This window comes from Haplochromis burtoni, unplaced genomic scaffold, assembly GCF_018398535.1.
Source record: "Haplochromis burtoni strain Fernald_Lab_line unplaced genomic scaffold, NCSU_Asbu1 Contig_480, whole genome shotgun sequence".
Lineage (NCBI taxonomy): Eukaryota > Metazoa > Chordata > Actinopteri > Cichliformes > Cichlidae > Haplochromis > Haplochromis burtoni.
Window position 1 is genome coordinate 187,322 of NW_024582841.1, and position 21,357 is coordinate 208,678.

Below are 21,357 nucleotides of genomic sequence, written 5' to 3' on the forward strand. Positions count from 1 at the left end.
CACACACACACACACACACACACACACACACACACACACACACACACACACAGTGTCATTGGTGCATGTCCTTGAACTGAGGGATGTCCTGCAGTCAGATGGATCTTTAGCAGGACAGGAACACATAAGTCACCTCTTCATACATGACACACACGCACACACACACACACACACACACACACACACACACACACACACTGAGAGTGAAGAACATGTTAAGTGCATATGTTAATACACACACACACAAAATGTCTCAATAAACACACACACAAGCACTCCGCCCCTGTCATGGTGAGTAAACACACACACACTTTTTGATTGATGCTTTTGACCCCTCCCATCGAGTCAGGATTCCCATAGTAACCAGGATCACCCCCCACACACACACACACCCCTGTGTTACTGATATTGCTAGAGTAATGACATGTTAATGTCTGCCATCACCACACCGGCAGCAGCAGCAGACTCCACAGTCATTTCCACAGCATTAAAGCTGCAACGTTTGATACGTCGTATTGATCCATTTCTCACACTAAATCATCCATGATTTAATTAAAACACATTTGAAATGACTACTGTAAAGAAACGAAGCACTAATGGAGCTGAACAAGCACCATCACACGATCTCTTACTTTCATTCTTCAGTGGAAACTGAGTGAGATTTAAAGCAGAATTTTCCTCTTTTATAGCACAAAACAGATGGAGGAGCTCAGATTTAATGATGCAAATTCTAGAGGTATAAAATGATATTCACACTGGAAGAGGAACAAATTCTGCAGCAAAGACAAAAAGGTTGAAAACGTTGCCGGTTGATGAGCATTTAGAGAAAAGACAAAAAGATAAAGGCTTAAAATTACAGACCTGGACTACAGGCAGTACTTTAAAAATCAGAATTATGATCAGTAAAAATGAACTTTGTGTAGTCCACACTTGTGATACAAGAGCAAACAGGAGAAGAGTAACGTTTCTGATGCAGGAGTTCAGTGAAAAGTTCCTTTTTAAATAAACATCTGTTTGAAAATTAAAGGGAACTGAAGGTTTTTATGGTCCATATTATAACTGCTAAATAATCTGAGAATTTGAGGCTTCCAAATATTAAAAAAAAAATCTAAATGGTAACATTATATTAAAAATACTGTTCACATATGCATTTTTAATGAAATATTTTATATATAAGATAAAATATTTTTGTTCATTTAGTTTAAAAAATCTGTATAAAGTTTATCATCTCGGAAAACTGCTAATAACCACTTAAAATCTCAACGTACACAATAAAAATCTTTATTTTTTACATTTTAGTCTGTATAGTGTTGTCATGACAACAAAAAATGCCAATACTTTATTTACCAGTATTTATTACTGTTATCATGTTTTGGTCTTCAGAAGCAAATATGAGAAATCGATCAGTGTTCTATTATTTCTACTTAATAGAAGAATAAATTGTAAAAAACTGGAAAGCATTTGTCATATTAGGTATTTTTCTTTATGATTTGGTAAAACTGGAAATAATCCCTTTCAATAAAATGGGATGTGGTGTTACCCGCACATCATTTCTATCACTTGAAACAGAGCAAGAAGGGATTTAATCTAATTTCATATTCTCAAGATTAAATTTTTAAAAGATACAGTAACAAAACAACAAACAAAAATAACAACAACAAAAAAACAACCAATGAAGTACATTCACATAAGGTCTGAACTGGTTCTTTGAGCCCTCCATTGTGAAGTGTCTCTGCTGCCACTGCTTCCATCAGCTGGTCGTGACTTCTTGCATCTAAACGGCGTGTTCTGACAGCCACACCTCTCGACGCCTCCTTGGTAATTCAGTCAGCCTAACAGTCAAATCCGGTGAAATATGAGCCGTAATGGAGGGCCGGTAGCAACTGAGTATCAAATGTCTTGATCTAACTGGGGGCCCAAAATGGCCGCTGTTGCCTGGCGCCTTTTGGCTCTCAGGGCTTCGTCTGACTCGATCTAAAGAGGGCGTTCACAGCTTGGGTGTGGCTTATGTCTCTTGTTAGAAACTTCTTTTTCTAGGTTGTTGTTATAGATTTGATGTTTGTTTTATATCGAGTGCAAGAGCAGATTTTAGTAGTTTTTTCCCCCAGGAGATTCATACTGTGGATGTTGATGTAAAAGTAAAAAAAAAACACTTTTATTCTAAGTTTACCTTGTGTAGACTGCAGCTTGATTGGATTGACGAGTTTTAACAGGTATAAAAACCAAAGGAAATACTGTTGCTGAGATGCCTGAAACTCCTCGTTTGTCATCCAGGATTGTCTTCTGTTACCCGTCTATATCACCAACACTTTTGGAAAATCCCTCCATGGCTAGCAGTTTAGTAAGTGCTGATAATCAAATTAGTAAGTAAAAGGAAAAAACAGCGGCCGACAGCGCTGTAAACAACAGTAGACTGGTGCGTAACAAGCAAGCGAATAATGCAGAAAACAGATTTTTAGAAGGGAAACTGTTCTTTAAATACAGAGAGAGAGAGCTGTGCATGAAGTGTGATTTTATTGTGGTGGAAGCAAAACAGCAAAAGTCAGAGTGAATTCATGACGATGTTTATGTGAAGCGTAGTTTGGATCTTCTTTTGCTGCTGGTTCAGTCAATATTGTTTGGAGAGAGATCAAACCTGCAGCTTCAGAATCAGAGCAAAAAGGACGTAAACACAAAATCAGTGTTTTGCCGAAACATCAGAATCAGCGAGCTGTCGGCTTTCAGCCCCGACCGTGTCCCCGTACGAGCCGTCGGGTGAGAAAGGCGACATCTCACTGCTTCTGATCCGTCGGCAGGTCAGCGCTTTGTGTTTACGTCTTTGTGCAGAATCCGTGTTCCTGCTCTCATTCACTGTTTTAGCTGTTTGGTGGATGTTGAAATTTTGTGAGGTTTAACCTGAGATTCTGGACTTTCGGGCAAAATAAATTCATATTAAAAAATCGATTCAGGATTTTAATGAATCGATATCACGTTATCCAAGCTACAATCGATTTTAATCGATAAATCGATAATCAAAACCCACCTCTAAATCAAATACACTGCAAAGTTTTGGCAGTTTCCGGGTCTGGAGTGTTCAGGTGTATGTTAACACAACCTGACCACAAAGTTTTGCAAAGCTGGATTTGAACAAACCAAAAATCTTTTGAATAATCTCCTTTGGATAGATGACACCAAAGTGGAGATGTTAAGCTATAATAGACAGCACTTCATTTGGAGAAAACCTAATGCAGCATCTTTGTACAAACACCAACTCTAAAGCATGGTAGTGGAGGCGTGATGATCTGGAGACATTGCAGTCGTTGGGTCAACTATCAAGTCTTCTGTATACCAAAGCATTCTAGAGTCAATTGTGAAGCCGTCTATTTGATGCCTAAGGCTTGACTAAAACTGGTACCTCGTTCCAAGCATGGCATCTACAACAGAATGGCTGAAAAAGAAAATAATCAAGGTGGTGCAATGACCCAATGAAAGCCCAGTATGGGCAGAAATCTGTGCCATCAGAAACTGAATTTGAATAAGTTAGATTTGAATTTGAATTGCTCGGATTGAATCTGAATGGTAACTTGAATAAATACTTTTAAAAACTGAATTTGAATTAACCTAATTTGAAATTCAATTTATTGGTTTGAAAATGATCATCACTAAATTGAAATTGAATTTTATATTTTGAAAATGAATTAATTTGCTTTGAAACTCTATTTTATCCTTTAAAAAATTTAGCTCTCGAATAATTTCAGATTTACTTCTCACCATTCAGTTTCAGTTCGACTAACTAATTTCAGTTAGACTAACTATTCACTTGAGCTAAAGTTATTAAGTTAGCTAAAGAGTTGGGATGCTGTGTAAGACATAAATAAAGCTAAAACACAAAGGTTTGGGCAGTTTTGCATGTTTCCCTACTGTAGGGGTCTCTGCAAGCATACAGAGGGGGTACTCTGAGAGGGTCCAAGATGACAACTTTGGAATTCTACTAGAAACGGTCGATCATAATTCAGGGCAAACTACGCTAAATTAGCGTTTTCAGCTAACAGCTACAATAAGCATAAAAGTTACCTTACGGCTATCATTTGTTAACATGACGCTTGTTCTTATACATGTAATACATTTATTACCAACCTGAGAGTTTATCCGCTGGTCATTCGACATGACGAATGACTTCTGAAGTCTTAATTCAGCTCAAGACGCTGTAGATTCCCGTCAGTAACACTTTCGGTCCGCTAGTAAAATGCAGTTCTATTAATCTGCGCTTGAACCGGAACCGGATGTAAGTCCCAAAAAACTGAATTGTAGAACTGAAACTGAATTGTAGAACTGAAACTGAATGGTGAGAAGTGAAACTGAAATTATTCGAGAGCTAAATCTTTAAAGGATAAAATACGGTTTCCAAGCAAATTAATTCATTTTCAAAATATAAAATTCAATTTCAATTTAGTGATGATCATTTTCAAACCAATAAATTGAATTTCAAATTAGGCTAATTCAAATTCAGTTTTCAAAAGCATTTATTCAAGTTACAATTCAGATTCAATCCGAGCAATTCCAATTAAATTTCTGATGGCACAGATTTCTGCCCATAGTCCAGACCTCAACCTGGCTTAAATGCTCAGACAGATCATCAAAGGTCAAAGTAATGGCCACAAACCTTAATGAGCTACATCAGTGTTGTGAAGAAGACTGGGTCAGAATTCCTCCACCATTTGATAAACTGATAAAGTCATACAGAAACAATTGCTTAACATTATTGCTGCTAAAGATGGTTCTACAAGCTTCTGAATAGTTGTGTGGTGTTCTTGGTTTTCCACCAGTCTACATAGAGTCCTGGAAAAATGTTTTTATATGGCTGTATCAATTTAAAGAAATTGTAGTCAGTGCTAACTGTAGCCAGTTGTATTGTAGTCAAGTCATGTCAGTGCAAGTCATGACACTGAGTTGCATAATTCTTTTGGGTGTTTTTTTTTTTTTTTTTGAAACTGCTAGAAAATGTTGATCAATGAATATCTGATCTTTTAAGCTATAACTCTGAGCTGAATTTTAGCTTAAAATGTAGGTAATTTGTTTTGTTTTTTAAGAGCAGGTAAACTTAATAGGTAATAATAACAGTTTTTCACAACTGTTTGGATGTAGTGTGGATCATTTAGGACTGGCTTATGATTAAAAAAAAGTTTTAAAAAAAGTAACGGTTAAACACAGAATAATGTGATGTTTAGAAAATTCATAACCAAAACGTAAACTTCCTGTATACTTGACTTTTTTAAAATACTTTTTGAAAATTTTCCTTTACAGGTGTGCAACAGTGCACCTTGACTGCATGACCTGTAGGGCTCACATATTCCAAATAAGTCAATTTTGGGTGGTTTAAAGTCACGGCAGTATTTTCAGACTTTGTTGTGTTTCTCTTCCTTTGTTGTTTGTTGACAACCATCACACTGCCCCCTACAGGCTGTTAACAGAGTTTATCAAAGTAGGGAACCTGCAGGCGCTGAGAACCTTTAGAGTGCTGAGAGCCCTGAAAACTATCTCGGTCATCCCAGGTAAGGGCTCACCACCACCACCACCACCAGGGGGCGACAAGAGACATAAAACAAACAAACTAGGAGACAATCGTAATCGCGTTGTGAACGTCCTCTCTTGTTCGTCCCATGTCTGCCATGTCTTGCAGCTCCAGACCCCACCCACTTCCCACTCCTTGCCCAATCGGGGACCATAGGTCCAATCACCTGATCTGCATTAAAGGAACAATAAAGAAGGAAAAATCAGATATGTCTAAAAGTTTGTTAACAGGAGAATCGATGGCAACAAAATGCCTTCAAGTTGGGATATTTGCTAAAAAAAATCTGACGCACTAAACTGGTTAATTCAGTGTCCATTCCAGAGCCAAACACAAACAAAAGCATTTCTCATGATGAACTCTTAAAAACATGTCCTGTTTGCTGGATTTCTGTCTTTTTTGGCACAAAACTGAACATTTGATGTTTGAAGTTAGACAAAAGCAACCCAAAGGCATTTTTTTTGGTCCTGGTATCTGATGTTGAAAACACCACTCTGACATTTAAAATGTAACTATTTATCAGTTAAAGTTTACTATGTGGATACCCAAAAATACTATGTAAAAAAAAAAAAAAACCTTACAGGCATTAAAATATTAAAGTGCTTGACTGAGTTGCCTTTTCTCCAGTTTACATCCAAATCCATAGCTTTGAATACCTGATTTCCCCTTCTTAACAGTCGAGTCTCTGGCTTGACCCTCCAGTGTTGCCATCCGACCTGGCCTGTCTCTACTGTATCTATTTCTGTCTCTCGCTGTATCTCCACCTTTCTATCCCTCTGTGCTGGCTTGCTTTTCAGTGTGGTCATACCCTTCTGTGTGTGTCTGTTTTTGTGCTTTTGTCTCCCGGCTTGTTGCAGATATGTGACTGAGTTTGTGGACCTGGGTAATGTGTCAGCCTTAAGGACGTTCAGGGTGCTGCGAGCGCTCAAAACCATCTCTGTCATCCCAGGTGAGACCACGAATGCAGGGGAGTGAATACCAAACGCACTCCTCCCAATCTGCTGGAAGCACTAAGTGGCTGTGTTTGAAATCTCATCCCGCATACTACCTACTGATAGCTCTCTACTTCATAACAACCACTTTAACAAAGTAAACAGAGGTAGTATGCAGGAGGAAGCACCAAGGTTTTTATGGTAATTGGTTGTGAGTGGAAAACAGAGGCTTAGCAAACAGAAACAGCTCTTGGCCATGAGTCAAGTAATGGCACAGGAGAAAGGACTTCCAATATTTAATGCTTCACCATACAAATCAGCATAAATTCATACTTAGCTTTAGAAAACACAACTATTGTCTACAAGGTGTGATCACGAACTTTTACAAGACTCAAAAGACCCTACCTGATTTAAATTTGGTTGAGCGTACCTTCAAGGCCATACCCTTGTGCACCTCTGGACTTCCACCAGCTGTTATCCAAATTAGCATTCCCCAGAAGACCACAGCTCCCTGAAACTTTGTCCTCTTCCCATAAACCAATTCAGATTGTAGGGCAGTAGACATGCTGGGAGTGGTCCAGAGTCACACTAAGGGACTACCTGAAAAAGGTTAAAGGTCTAATTTAAATCAGTTGTGATTTTTGAAAGTTCATTTTTTCCATAAAGTTGCAAAACTTTATGATTGTACCTCGTAGAAGTACACTAAATGCTTGCTCAGTAACATCATGTCAGTGCTAAATCCTGCAATAAATGTAGGATAATAATCCTACATGCACATAAGTTAATAAACTAAAATGGAAGATATGTCATCATGTGAGCAACTGGGATAATATTCTGATCCTGTGATAAGGAGGATAGAGTGTAAGTAATTCTTTTTCCACTGCAGAAATTTGAATAACACACAAAGTGGGACAAACAGATACAGAACTGACCACCTGGTGTGTCCCTTCACCCCCTCTGTTGCTTTTGCTGTGGAAAATTCACCAGATTCACTACTTGATGGGGTCTTGTGGCCATAAAATTTCCAGGGGGATTATTTGTGTTCCTGGACAAAAGCGTTTGTCTGTCCAGCCTCAAACCTAAAAATTTGTTCCTGTACACAAAATAACACTTTTAAAGGACAAAATAAATCTGGAGAGGTTGGTGGTCGAGTGAGTTATTTCTCTGTTGATATCAGAGATCTAAGTTGAACTCAAGAATCTGACAGAAGTTTTAGTGATTACTAATTATCATTAAAACAAAGTTGGGATTATATATTGAAATGCCTTGGTTAGGTTTAAGTTGATCAAAAGTTTGCCATAAGTTGTTGCTATAACTACAGATCTCTGAAACTGAATGCCACTATTGTTGTGGTGCATGTGCAAGCACCTTCTTTGAGAGAAGATTGCTGCTTAAAAAGGCCATTGAGAGGGCAGGTGTACTCTTTGAGTTCAGCCAATCAGCACTGAGACCCATCCAACTGTTTTTCCAGGGGTTTTCAGAAGTACCCACGCTGAAGAACATATTTGCTCACCTGCTGGTTTCTGCAGTGGAAAACAAACCTGCTAATTAAGCTTTTTACGCTATTCCAGTAAATATGACCTATCTGTAAAGACCAAATCTTTTTTAGTGAAAATGCTGACTATCCAAAAAAATGGCTACCCATTTTTTGATCAAGTTGCTTATGGAGTTTATGCTTGCCAGATACAGCTGACATAATCTCCCCTAACCTGTTCTGCTGTTTTTGTTTCAGCCTATGAAGGAAAAAGCAGCAGTCTGATATTAGGAAACACTGTATTAATAAGACAACGAGTTGTTTTATGTGTTAGGGACTTGCACTTTTTACTTTTGTTGGTCTAAAATTACACACAAAAAGCTTAAAATGAGTAGCCATGACACATAAAAGGTCGGGGAACATAGCAACATTCTTTGCTAATGCACTTAGGAGATATCTACGTCACTTAAACATTCCCAGCACACTTCAGGAGACACCAGTTTATGTCCACAAAGACACAAATTAATATGCAAACTGTGCAGTCGGTTATTCAGATGTCCTGCTGGCTAGCCTCTGTATGTTTCCACTGTGCATGTTAGCATGCAGTGCTAACAGCATTGTTAACATGTGATGAAAATATTCTCGTGCCATGTTAGTGGCTATGTTATAACAGTGTTTAATCACATGTTATAACTTTAGTAAAGTAATAGCACCATGACAGCATGTCAGAACTGCAGCTTAGCTTTATCTAATCCCACTTTTCATTAGTTTACAGACACCTCCATGTTAACAAACAAAAGCTATTCTGTGAGACAAAATCTTTGAATATAAAGTAAAAAAGTAATAGAAAACCTATTTGAGCTGTCTGTTTCTAATGAAAGAACTGAGTCAAAAAAGTGCTAAGAGGTGATTTAAAAATCTATAAGAAACTGGTGGTTTCTTTGGTAAGACTTGGCTGATAACAGTCGACTTGTCTGCACCCTTTGTGTGTTTTTGTTCCTGCTGTTTTTACCATGTGTTCATGTGTGTGTTAGTGTTGTTATCGTAGTATTAGATGGGGGAGTTTGTGGTCTGTTTTGCTGTATTTTGATGGTGATTATTAGCCTACAGTGACTTTTCTTCATCAGCTGCTCATGGGTGAAAACCTGACTGTTTCCCCCAAAATTTAACAATGATTGACTAAAACTTTTACAAAATATTTTAGATTATTGTCATCTGAAGGAATATTTTCAGGTTTTCACCTAACAGGAATGAAGTATTTGCATTTTTTATGCTTTCAGTTAATTGATTTATTTTTTCCACCTTCATGCATAAAGATGGCTGTCGTTTAGTTTTACTTTTGTACCTTGCCTATGCATAAAAACAAAAACAAAACAACCTTTACACTCCAAGTCACAATTGACAATAAGGAACTGTTTGGAGAAAATCCCCTCTTTGCAATTTTCAAAGAGCCATTAATCTCATATAGACTCATACCTTAGACGTATTTGGACCTCTGAGAGGTTGAAGTTAAATATTTGAAGGCATACTGCTTTGATCATGTCATTTAAGCTGGCTGCCATCTTCATCAAGTTAGCAGGTTTCAACATACCCGCCATTCATAGACCAGTTACACCAGTTCTCAAAGACTTATTCAAATATTAACCCTTTCTGCATCCCTGCGCCCGCGGCGGTCCCTCAGGACTGAAGACCATCGTTGGGGCTTTAATCCAGTCGGTGAAGAAGCTCGCTGACGTGATGATCCTCACGGTCTTCTGCCTCAGTGTCTTTGCACTTATTGGCCTGCAGCTCTTCATGGGAAATTTGCGGCAGAAGTGTGTGCGGAGCACGGCACACTGCTTCAATGACACCTTGCCAGCCAACACCTCCTTCTACTGCAACAACAAGACCTGGGCCTCAATCAAAGACTTCACCGAAGATGAAGGTGAGCATTTAATAAGTGAACGAACAAGTTGCTTGATTGATTTTCACATAAAGATGTTTAATTTAATTTGTTGCACTGGTGCAATTAGTTAGAAAATAGAAAGTTCATCTCTTGTGTCATTACTGAAGAAATTGATACTAGGGGGTAAAACGTGACGTGGAACCAACTTCTGACCATCTGGAGTCTGTATCACCCCAACCTTTGGGTTAGAGCTAAGACCTCTTGTTAATCAGGGCTTGTGTGGACATGGTGTCTTGGAGCTTTAGATGAGACTGAAAAAGTTTCTTCAGAAAGCTTTTGATGGATATCTGTTGTGAAAGATTGAAGGAACTCTGTGTCTGGTTGTCCATTGGTCTCCCTTGGATTGTGTCTTAATTATGCATATTGGGTTTGGGTTTAAAATAACATATTTGGATGACTGCATCCAGCTTCCCTTTGTGCTCAACAGATCAGACCACGAACCTTTAACTCTTTATAGCTTGTGGCATTTTTCTTTTTATTCTGAAACCGGTTAAAGCTGTTTCTGTTTCTGCCCGTAAATTGTAATATACTGATGGGAGCCTTGTTCAGTTGTACCAGGCATCTATACATTCTGAATGTTTTACTTGGGAAACAGCATTGGTATATTTTTACCTATGATGTCATACTAAATACAGTCCAGTTTACCTGTGTGCCTTTCTCTGTCTCAGCTTCAATGCTTACTACATAAACACCTCCAAATACGCTTTTTACAATTTCCGGCGTTTAGACAGATCCTGAATATGGAATATTATTTAGAAATATTTAAAGTTAAATACACTTTATACCTCATTGAATTTGAAGCCTTAAACATAACGTTGGCTTCCACTAAGGTTTTTGTTGTATTGTCTAAATTTGTTAATTAGTATATGCCATATTTTACTTTGCATTTGTTTCACTTTTTATATGCTTGTATGTTTTATATGCTTGTTATCTAAACACTCTAACTAAACACGTAAGAGAGCTATACATACCAGTGGCTGTTACCAGTACTACACCCCAACCAAGTTTTGTTTATATTAAGGAATATTACCTCATTGAGGGTCTATGAACTCTATGGTCAGAAAGGGTTTCCGTGTTAAACGATTTGAACGTATCAGTACTTTTGGATTCTCTGTGAGTGAAAATGGAAATGTCAACTTGTCAACTCCATCTTTGAAGATCAGTCTGTATGACTTAAGAATGCAGTGCTCGGTCAGGGTGGGCTCCTTTTGTTCCAGTAATCTAACTTTGTTAGAGCTAGAACAATGTTTCAAAAGTGGAAAATGGATAAAGCCACCATAATGTTACGCACTGGTGAGTGCAGTCCAATTTGGACTCACCATCTTGGTGTTTTGAGCCCAGATGTAATGATCCAGGGGTGGATATGCCTGTTAAAACCACATTGTCATTGGCTCAGGACTTTTGATTGACAACATCGCTTGGATAAACCTCCTCTCTGATACAAAATCGAGTTTATATTTTATTCAATATGATCCAAAATGAATAACTGAGACCATAAACTCAACTTTTTGGAAAAACAGGTATTGTCACCTGGTAGCAGTAGTTAGCTTCACTTCTTAAATCCAGAAGCTACGTCTGCAGTCTATACCATCTACTGTACTGTGCAGAAAATGTCCAATGCACTTCAGGAAGTGTGGGGTTTTTCCAGGGAAGCACAGGAGCAGCCCGTCTCTGAGCTGGTGGACCTCATTTAGAAACATCATTAGAATTCATCTCAAGTTTTAAATGAATTGAGAAGAAATCAAATTTGTCCATGCTTTGTACATGATAGCCCCACAGCTCACCCAGTGTCCTCTACACACCACAAATTCTTCATCTTGTGGCGAGATTTTTACATTCCTGCTTTATTAACTTGCTGCCATGCAATAATATTTTTTCCATGTCACCACGGGGGCTCTGTACCATTTGCATATAAATAGATAAACATTTCTGTGGCCTGCTGGGGACACCACAGGGGGCTCAAGAGTTTTAAATCCTGGTATCTGTGGTTTACTGCAAAAAAAAAATTGCAATAAATAAATAAATAAAAGGACATTGCAAACACCAAAATCACTTGTTGGCTGGAAGATGAGACGGTCACCTGCTTGTAGTATGTTCTGGAGAGAGGGGTGGTGTAAGCGTGTGTCATGCTGCCGTGGCGACTGCTGTTTCTTAACGGGACTGGACAATGTCATGTTGCTGCTGTAGTTACAACTGACGTCAGTGAAGAGACACACAGACCATCATGGATGTGTTCAGCCCGTCCGACTGGGCACTTTACACACACAGAGAGGGCATGTGCCAGTCATGTCATAACACACATTGTGTGGACTTCCATACATCACACGCAGCCACAAAACCCACACAGAGACAAGCTGAGGGCTCAAATTGTGGTCATAAATATTTTGTACTTGTTAATCAGTCTTGTATGTGTAAAAAGACTTTTTACACATACAAGACTAAGAAGAATTTTGACCCTATTTTTCTTCCTTTCATCTGATTGGCCAATGTCATGTCAATCACAAGTTTAACAATCCAATCAGAGAACAGCTGGGTTTGGCTGTTGGAGGGGTGCAGTATGGAGCTTCAGGTCCTTGAAGGGAATAAATGCTCTTTTACATGCCAGCCCAGAGTTTTCCTTCATCACCATGAAGGAAAACAGTCTGTGGTTTGTCCGAGTTTGGTGATTTTTGTGTCACAGGTTTACCTGCTTAATACAGGGACCTCCAGCGCCTTTTCAACAGCGCTGTGGACCTCGGGGGTGAGGGCGGGCAGTGTTGTGGGAATGACACAGTCTTCACTAGTGGGGATAGTTACAAAGCTTTCTTTGTGATGAATTAGCAAAACATGTTTTTCTTGAATATTTGAAGATAAAAAAACAGAAACTCTTGTAGAGGACATAGAGCCCGATGTGAAAGGACTTTTTTGCTGCACACTGTGAGCCACAGCCCTGACTTTGTGTTAAACTAATCCTAAAGTAATAATGGTATTTCTAACCACTGATATAGCACAACTTTATCCTTTCAACAGCCGCTGAAAGTTAGGGGACCTAGCTGCTATTGGATATTTATATAGAGATCCTCCAGCTTCAAACTGTATCACCCTTCAAGGACCTGCAGTTCAAAAAAAGTGCCCCGCCGACAGTGAAACCCATCTGTTCTCTGATTGGATAAATTTGTGATTGACATGACATTGACCAATCAGATGAAAGGAAGAAGACTAGGGTCAAAATTCGTACTTGTAACTTGAAACTTGAGTGCAGAGTTTCACACGTATTTTTTGGCTAAGTCCACACACAAATTCTTTTTACACACACAAAACTGATTTACAAGTACAAAATATTTATGACCACAATTTGAGCCGATACGAAACACTTAACCTGAGCTGCACGCTGTCTTTGCTGCTCAGTGAGACCAAAATACACCAACGTACACAAAATATGTAATTAGCCACTGTGCAGCTACAACCGCCTGTGTCACGATGCACCTGTCAGTCAAAGAAGCCATGCCCCTAAAAATCCACTGTTATGCATTAATAAGTTTAATGCAAGTAAACCAAACTATGTGTTTAAATGTAACTGGCACATGGTGTGCTTTACTTTCAGCTTAACAGAAATTATTTTAAACCAGATTTAATGATTTCAAATTAATCATTTTTCATTAGAAATCAAACATCTGTCTAATTGTTTTCGTTTTAGACTCAGTTCTTCCTCAGCAGATATGCTTTTTTTAGATCAGCCACACAGTTCTGACGTCTGTAGTAATGAAATGTCATTTATACAATTTAAAAAAAAAAAATCTAAATTACTCACAGTTAAAAAGGGCATCTGGGTGTGGCTCCTGCTTTCATACCTACCTACAGTTTAATGTTCACATAAAAAACATGGACAGACACGCCAGCCAGTGAGGCCTTATGTAAACGCTCTAGGCTTTCTTTAAAGATGCAAAGCTATTTTTAATGCAATGCATTAATTGCATTTCCTTTTACTTTCTTCTACATGAGCCAGCATAAAGAGCAAAACTGCCAAAATCAAGTCAACTTTTAGCCTGTTTGTCAGGACGGTGCTGCCTATCTCTAATGTGCTGCCTATTTATTCATTTCCAGTCTGCTTTGCCATCCATCACGTCAAACAAATGTCCCCTACAGGCTCCCATATCGACCTCTAAAAGCGGCTGTGAAACCCGAGAGCCGAGGCAGCGGCGATAAAGCTCAGCACGTTCAGCTGATCTGAAAACAGCCCTTGGTGGGAGATCAATGGCGGATGGTCTCGGTGCTAAATATTTCCCATTAAGCTTTGTTTGTTCTGTCTGGTCAGAGCTGTCTGACGGCAGCAGACGTCCCCGGTGCTTCAATAAATTCATTTCAACTGGCATCATGTAAGATCTATTTCACTGCTGCTTCATACAGGAAGCATAACATCTCCATGTGGTGTTAAAATTGACATCTGAAGACCCTGTGTATTTCACTTATTCTCAGCCCTGCTGACTAGTACATCCACCCTAATAAGTCTGCTTACACCATCCTATCAGCAGCAGCTCCAACCTCATGATGTGGACGTTGTAGGTGTTTTAGTCTCATTATCTCCTGACATCAACTAATTACTTTAAGGCCTTTTTTAAAATGTGCATTTAATAAATTTTGTTAAAATTCATCAAACGGGCAGAAATGAGAGAAAAATGGAAAGATGTCCCTTAATCGGAGAACACATTCATGGCTTTCACAACAAATGGAATAATTGCAATCGAGCGCATAGGCAAACCCATGTGTTTTTCACAAGCTTGTCCAAAACTTTTATATGATATATAGTTTAGTAATGAGTCTGTGTCTTATTTATGTCAGAGGTCTGGCACTTTTGTTGAACTGGAAACGTTGAGATCGCTAAGAAAGTTTACTTTCATAAGCGTTTTGGAGAGCAATGAGTCATCAATCCAAATTTCATTTGCAAGAAAAAGAAAGGTTAAAAAAGGTTAAAAAGAACAAAATAATAGGTTATTTCTTTGGCAGACGCCCCCTTCTTCTTTTTATCCCTGTCAAGGCTCAGTCTCAAGTTTCTTTTAAGAAAGTGACGAGAAAAGAAAATGAATGCGCGTTTTCAAACCCAAAGAAAACAATTTTTATGCTGATCACTGTAAACAAAGCAAACTTTTAGCTCCACTTGTTCCACGGCAAAGTGAACAGAGCGTTTGATGGATGGATGGAAGTATAAATGAATCACCATCTGATCCCTTTCCTTCATGCATCAGCAGATTAACAGTCTAATTCACTTTGACCAATAACTCTTGTGTCATACCTGCAGGTTTTCTTCCTGTAAATTTATCTCTTGCAGATGAAAAAAAGGACGGGGGGAGGGTGGACGTGTGTTTAGACTTGACAGAGTAATTTGCAGTTCTCGAGTTTTAAAAAGAAATGAAATTAAGCCCACTCTCTCAATATCCCACAGAGACAATTTTCCAAGTTCCTGCAGCTCAGTGAAATCTTCCCAGATGGGGGTCGCTCAGAAAAAAAAACCTTTATTAAATGTCAGATCGTAGGCTAATATGCATACATATGGGGGGAGTGTGGAATCTGAACGATGAACTTCAGGTAATGACTGCTCCTATCTGCTTTGTGTGAGAATAAAATGCTTCAGTGGCTAATCTTAAGTGTTGCGTAAAAGGCCTCGCGGTTACTTTGAACCCGTGAACAAAAGCACTCCAGACTTCAGAAGTGTTTTTTGTTGGCGAGCCGGGATGCAGTCTCTCAGATGTACTTGATAACAAATGAATGGCTGCGATCCTAAAAAGCTTAAGTGCCTTTGGTGCTGCGGCGGTCAGACACGGTCAGAGGCAAACACAAGCGCCACACAACCTGTTTGTTTGCCGAAAGGAGAAAGTTTGCATGTGCGCAGCCACTGTCATGGAAAGAAGAACAAGGCTTTTGTCGTCTTTGTAGACTGAAATGCTAAAATGCTTTGTTTCTCTTTGACAAGTCAAGGTTTGTTTGTTTTAAGGTGTTTAAACACTGCTTCTTAGGGTCCACCAGCTTCTTTTTGTTTTGCTGAAAACTCTCAGGGAAATGCTATAAGACGTCCTGGCCTCATGGAAAACTGCGTAATAGCTCCGTTGGTCCCCAGAACAGTATTTCCACAATAAAGCCTGTAAAAAGGCGCGATTGATTTTTTTTTTAAGGAGTCTTTTATCTCTTTAAAATATGTGGCATGTTACGCCATACCTTTTCCAAAACCAAACCATCCATTTTCTTCATGTTTACATAAACCTAAGAAAAGAGATGACTGCATAGTGCAGCTGGATATTTAGTTGGTTATTTTTATAAAACTCAAAGTCCTTAAAATTATATTTATTCTCCTTCGTGGCTAATCTCAAAAAGAATAGCAACTTTACATTTATGTTATGTGTACATACACATCGTTGACCATAGTGTGAGCTTTTGCTAGTGTAATGAAAAGATTATAACTGATCTCAGAGCAGGGAAAGCAAAGTCAGGGTTAGCTTCTCTAGCATACTGGTCTCCTGTTAGCCTCCTATCAAAGACTAAAGAGGTTATTGACAATATAAGTAAATATGAATGATCTCTTGTCTGATCGGTAAGCACAGAAACTGCTGGTTTTTGCGTTTTTACCAGCCGCAGACTTTAACATAGATGGAAAATGACAGAAACTAAAGTTTGCAAGGGCTCCATAGTTACGCTAGCTTCCACAGACAACTGAGGCCACATAATGGTGATAATTTACAGAATTAATTTAAATAGGCGATGGTAGAATGTTTGGAGCTGCAAAGAGAGAAATGATTTGCCTTTGGTACGTGTTAATCGCCTATATTTGGATTTCACAGGGAAAGCACTGCTTGCCTTGCTTGTCCTGACAGATCGCTATGATGTAAATACATTTGAAGATGTGAAAATTTGTGGCTATTTGTGGCTAGTACTTAGTACTTTGCCAATATTAATGTAAGACGTTCAGAACAGGTAGTACAATACTAATGCTTCATTTGCACTCACGTAAATATCACACTCTCAAAAAAGATGTAAAGAAATTTAATCGGGCTGATTTTGCAGAAAATTTAACCTGACAATGAACTAAACATATTTCTTATTTCAAATTCTACAACTACAGTATTTTTTTCTAGTTAGTTCAGTTTTAGAAATTTTCATTCCAGAAACACTAAAATGGTTTTCAAACGCTTTGATCGATACTTACAAGTGGAGGTGAAAGTAAAATAACAAAACTAATGAAAAAATTGGTGGAATTCAGTAATATAAAAAATAAAAGCTGTTACATAAGCCAGCAGAGAATATGAAAAACAAAACCTGTGGTACGTCAGAACTGTGAAGCCTAATGCTGTGAAACAAACACAGGTGTTACACCTTTGGCTGTGGGACTGGATTGAAGAAAATGACCTCCTGTTTAGTCCTTTCTTTTACAATGTTATGTAATCGCTTTTAATGGCCAGAGTTAAATGAGTGTGGCCTGAATTATGTGTTGAATAAAAGATGAGCATCCTGTACAGTTGTTCTCGTAAGGCAAATGGATTAAAATGTCAAGCCAGCATTTAAGGTCACTATTTCTCTACAGAGTTACTCACGGCACAGTTTCCCTGCTCGGCTCGCAGAGGAGCAGCTTTTCACAATAAAAGTACAACTGCTGCTACTCTGATATATGTTTCCAGACAAGCAAACCACCAAACCCCAACAACAAAATGGTTTTCCTGTTTAAGCAATGAAAATGTAAACAACCTAAAGCCAGCCGTGTGTCCAAAGGGTCAGACATGGTGCATTTTCCCCCCAGAAAACTGACTCTTGCTGCTTTTTTTTCTTTGTGCCATCATAGAGGTGGTTATGTGGGAAAATGTCAGCAGATCAGCAGGTTCTGAAATACTCAGACCAGGCTGTCTGGCACCAGTCATCATGCCACACTCCAACTGATGCTCAGTTATAACTTCAGTAAGTCGTCTTGACCATGTCCACATAAATGCATTCAGTTGCTGTCTTGTGATTGGCTGATTAGATATTTGCATTAATGACCAAACAAAAACTACCTCTGTAGACTTGATGTGGCGCAAAATAAAACGAGGACATCACATTTTCAGATGTTTGGCCTTGGTTGCATGCTGAAATATCGCTTTCCATGACATATTCTACAGACACAGGTTTACTGTGACACTTACCTTTCGTGCAACAGCAAAAACCAGAATGGCAAAACGAATTCGTGCTCTTTGTTAAACTGTTGGTGCAGGGGACATGCTGACTACTGTACTGCTGGGTTTTGCAAGAGTGTCTGTCTATTGTGGGTTGTGTGAAATTGTATCAGCACAGCAAAGAGGGTAAGGTAAAATTTGATGGAATGAAGCTACTAATAAAATGGCATTCTCCATCTGTGGCTCCCCAGGTCCACATTCCCTCAAAGGTCAGTGCTGTCAGCGTGGTTTACGGTTTAAAAAAAGGAAGATTGTACTTGTTAAAATGCAGTTGTTGAGTTTTTAATATGAACTCAAGGGAAAGCACTTTGTAATTTTACATTACCTGTCTGATAACAGTGATTCTGTTTGCAATGAAGTGGTTTATATCCAGAATTTGCTGGTGAAAATTAAAATATGAGTCCAGTTTAATGACACTGTCTATGTTAGGAGTGTGTGAACAGCAGTACACCTTCTTTCTCCACCACACCCCTTGTTTCTCTTGTGTGAAAGCTCTGAATGCTGTTTGTTGGGATTTTATCGAAGATTTTGGTCTTTGTCTTGCATTTGAAAACAGTAAAAATGTAGGAGCTGCTGCTGACAGACCTGCAAGGACCTGCAGTTCCTCTAATGCCCACTTGAACCTGGATTCGAAAGTGAGTCAGTCTTCATAGACTCCCAGCAGAAATAAGCATGTTTACAGCTTATGGCAAACATCAGTTTTGGTCTCTAGCTAGTTTGTCTTTATAGGAACTGTATCCGGGATGATTTTTGTATTTCTAAGTTCAATTCAATTCAATTCAGGTGGCTGCTAGCTGAGCATGTTTGTACTGTTGGTGCCTTTTGGAAGTATTTTTAATGCAACAATCTGACAAATAACACGACTGTGCATTCAATTGTTTTAAAAGATTGTCAAAAAACGCTGTGTTCCAGATTTGGTGAGTGAAATTCTAGAATTTTCTACAACATTCTTGTCACATTTCTGAAGAGAGGACCCAAAAGCAGACAGAATTTGATCTTAACAAAATGCAAGCTGTTTATTAAGGGCTGATAGAAGATCAGACAATGATACAAAAATAAAGGGCAATGAAGGCTTACACTAACCAAAACTAGACTGGGAAAATCCACTGTGAATATGGGGGGAGGTGAACTGATGTTCTGCCAAAAGACAAAGAAGAACTGACACAATATACACAGACAGGTGATTAGTACAGTAGAGACGGCTGGGAAACACAGCTGGAACAATTAGACACAGAGCCAGGGGAAGCAAAACTAAACACAAGCATATGAGCCAAGGACTATCAAAATAAGACAGAAAACCCACTGAGACGTAGACTAAGACACACAACTTGACGTGGGAAGACAATAGGACACATGGAAGACTGACATGGTAGAGGAGAAAGATGGAGAGAGCGAGGCATACATGAACAGAAGGAAGAACCAACATGACACATAGAGGGAATAAAGAGAGACATGACAGAGGACATAAATAAAGCACATGACTGACTCTCAGAGGAGACGCAGGGATGAGACAAAGACACAAAAGGAACTTAACAGACAGGAACAATGAATCTGAAATACAAATAAACTCAGAGAGACTAAAAGAACTAAACTCAAGACTAAACTGTACAAAGCTTGAACTTAAATCATCATCATCATACAGATAAACCCTAAACGCTGGGTCACCCAGGACCATGACGCTTCTAGGACAGATGGCAGTGGCAAAGCTATAGTTGAGGCTTCAGTCTGGTACTTTACAAATCAGCGGGTCCCTGTGGCTAATCCATGTGTTTGTATAACACTTATCTACTTGGCACCAACATTATGTTATTTTTTTAAGGGTTTGTTTGATTCCTCAAGCTCACAGATATTTCTAAGCTATGTTCTTCAGTGAGTCCTCTTGTTTAGAAGAGGAATGGTAAAGGTTAAATACATTAATTCCATCGTCAGGAGGGACTGCTGTATCCTCAAACCACAGCTAAAGTTAAGAAGTGCTTGTTTTCCTCCTGCAGACTTGCATTAAAAGCTTTTGAGCTTGTTATGACGGATACTTTTGTTCTCAAGCGTGTCTGGCACAAAGGAACACCCGAAGTACTTCATGTGATGACGTTAAAGTGTATTAATGTACTTGGAAATGGCTTGTGGTCAGATCTAAGTGTTGAATAACTGCTCAGCAAACTGTGTTTGCTGTAATGGTTATGGTTTTACCACCTCCCGCTCAGACTCTGTCTAACCACGCCAAAACACACAATCTGAGTTTGATGAGTTTATTGATCGTGCTGTAGCACAGACAGACAGAAGTGAGTGGGAGGTGAGCACAAACTTCCACCGACACAAAACAGTCAGGACGAGTTGACGGAGCTCACCTGAATCCTGATGAAGTTTGAACATTTCAAGTTTTTATGAGGAGCTAGCTTATTGTAGCACAAATGTGTGCAGATTAATCATGCAGCTCATTGGTTTTTGTGACCTCAGTTCTCATGGTTACCTGACAAAAGTGATTTCAAAATGATTAACTAATGTTGTGCAGTATCAAAAATAATTAAATAAATAAATAAACATGACACAGAGGTGGAATATAAGAGACCGATGTAGATGTCGTGTCACCACATGTTGATTTTTGGAATGTTATGATTTTAAATGAACATATTTAATCTATTTTCAAGTGGAATTTAATCTTTATTTTTACAAGTAGTCCCACTGAAACCCAATGTCTCATTTGCAAGAGAGAGCTGTTCCAGACAAACATTAAAATTACTATAATATGTCTAATGTAGTGAGATAGGAATCCAAATCCATGATCCAGTAAGAAGTTCTATTGAACAGATATAAAAAAACAAACCTGTGCAGAGAATAGGCAGGATAAGTGTGTCCAAACAGAAGGAAGAAAGAACTAAACTGAGGTCCATGGAAACAAACAGGGAACAGGTTAGAAACCAGGACAAACATGATGGTGAACAACAGACTCAAACAAAACAAAGGAGAAGACATTCATATACTTGGAGGACAGAGGGGTGGAGACCGGCGGGGAACAAAACACAGGTGGAGATGATCAAAACAATAAAACTCAAAACAAGAAGAAAGAGAAAATTCAATCAAATCAAAAGCAAAACAGGAAAAACGCAAATGAGCAGACATAAATGAAACAAAGAAAACATGGAAACATAAAGGACATGCTAAACATAGATGACCTCTGTCAGGAAGAGTGACCACACCCCTAATACTAGTATCCAGGTGGCGTTATAATAAAATTCACGGAGGTAAGAGTCGTCATGAAATGAGAAACTATGCATAGGTGACAAAGCCAT

At 38.7% G+C, this 21,357-nt stretch overlaps 2 protein-coding genes across 3 annotated transcripts in view; both read left to right on the forward strand.

The window, feature by feature from the left end:
- LOC102297995 (zinc finger protein 99) overlaps nucleotides 1-21,357 on the forward strand; it is a gene marked incomplete at both ends in the record, with an annotated part of 370,247 nt that overhangs the window by 132,696 nt on the left and 216,194 nt on the right.
- The window catches only part of LOC102297688 (sodium channel protein type 4 subunit alpha), a 279,846-nt gene that overhangs the window by 80,697 nt on the left and 177,792 nt on the right, over nucleotides 1-21,357 (forward strand). The window contains exons 7-8 of one of the 2 annotated variants that reach the window (XM_005946550.2): nucleotides 5,440-5,531; nucleotides 9,636-9,878. In XM_005946550.2, coding sequence (XP_005946612.1) covers nucleotides 5,440-5,531; nucleotides 9,636-9,878 — 335 coding nt within the window. Of the gene's footprint in view, nucleotides 1-5,439; nucleotides 5,532-6,405; nucleotides 6,498-9,635; nucleotides 9,879-21,357 lie in introns of both variants that reach the window. The other variant, XM_014341435.2, reaches the window with a different exon arrangement.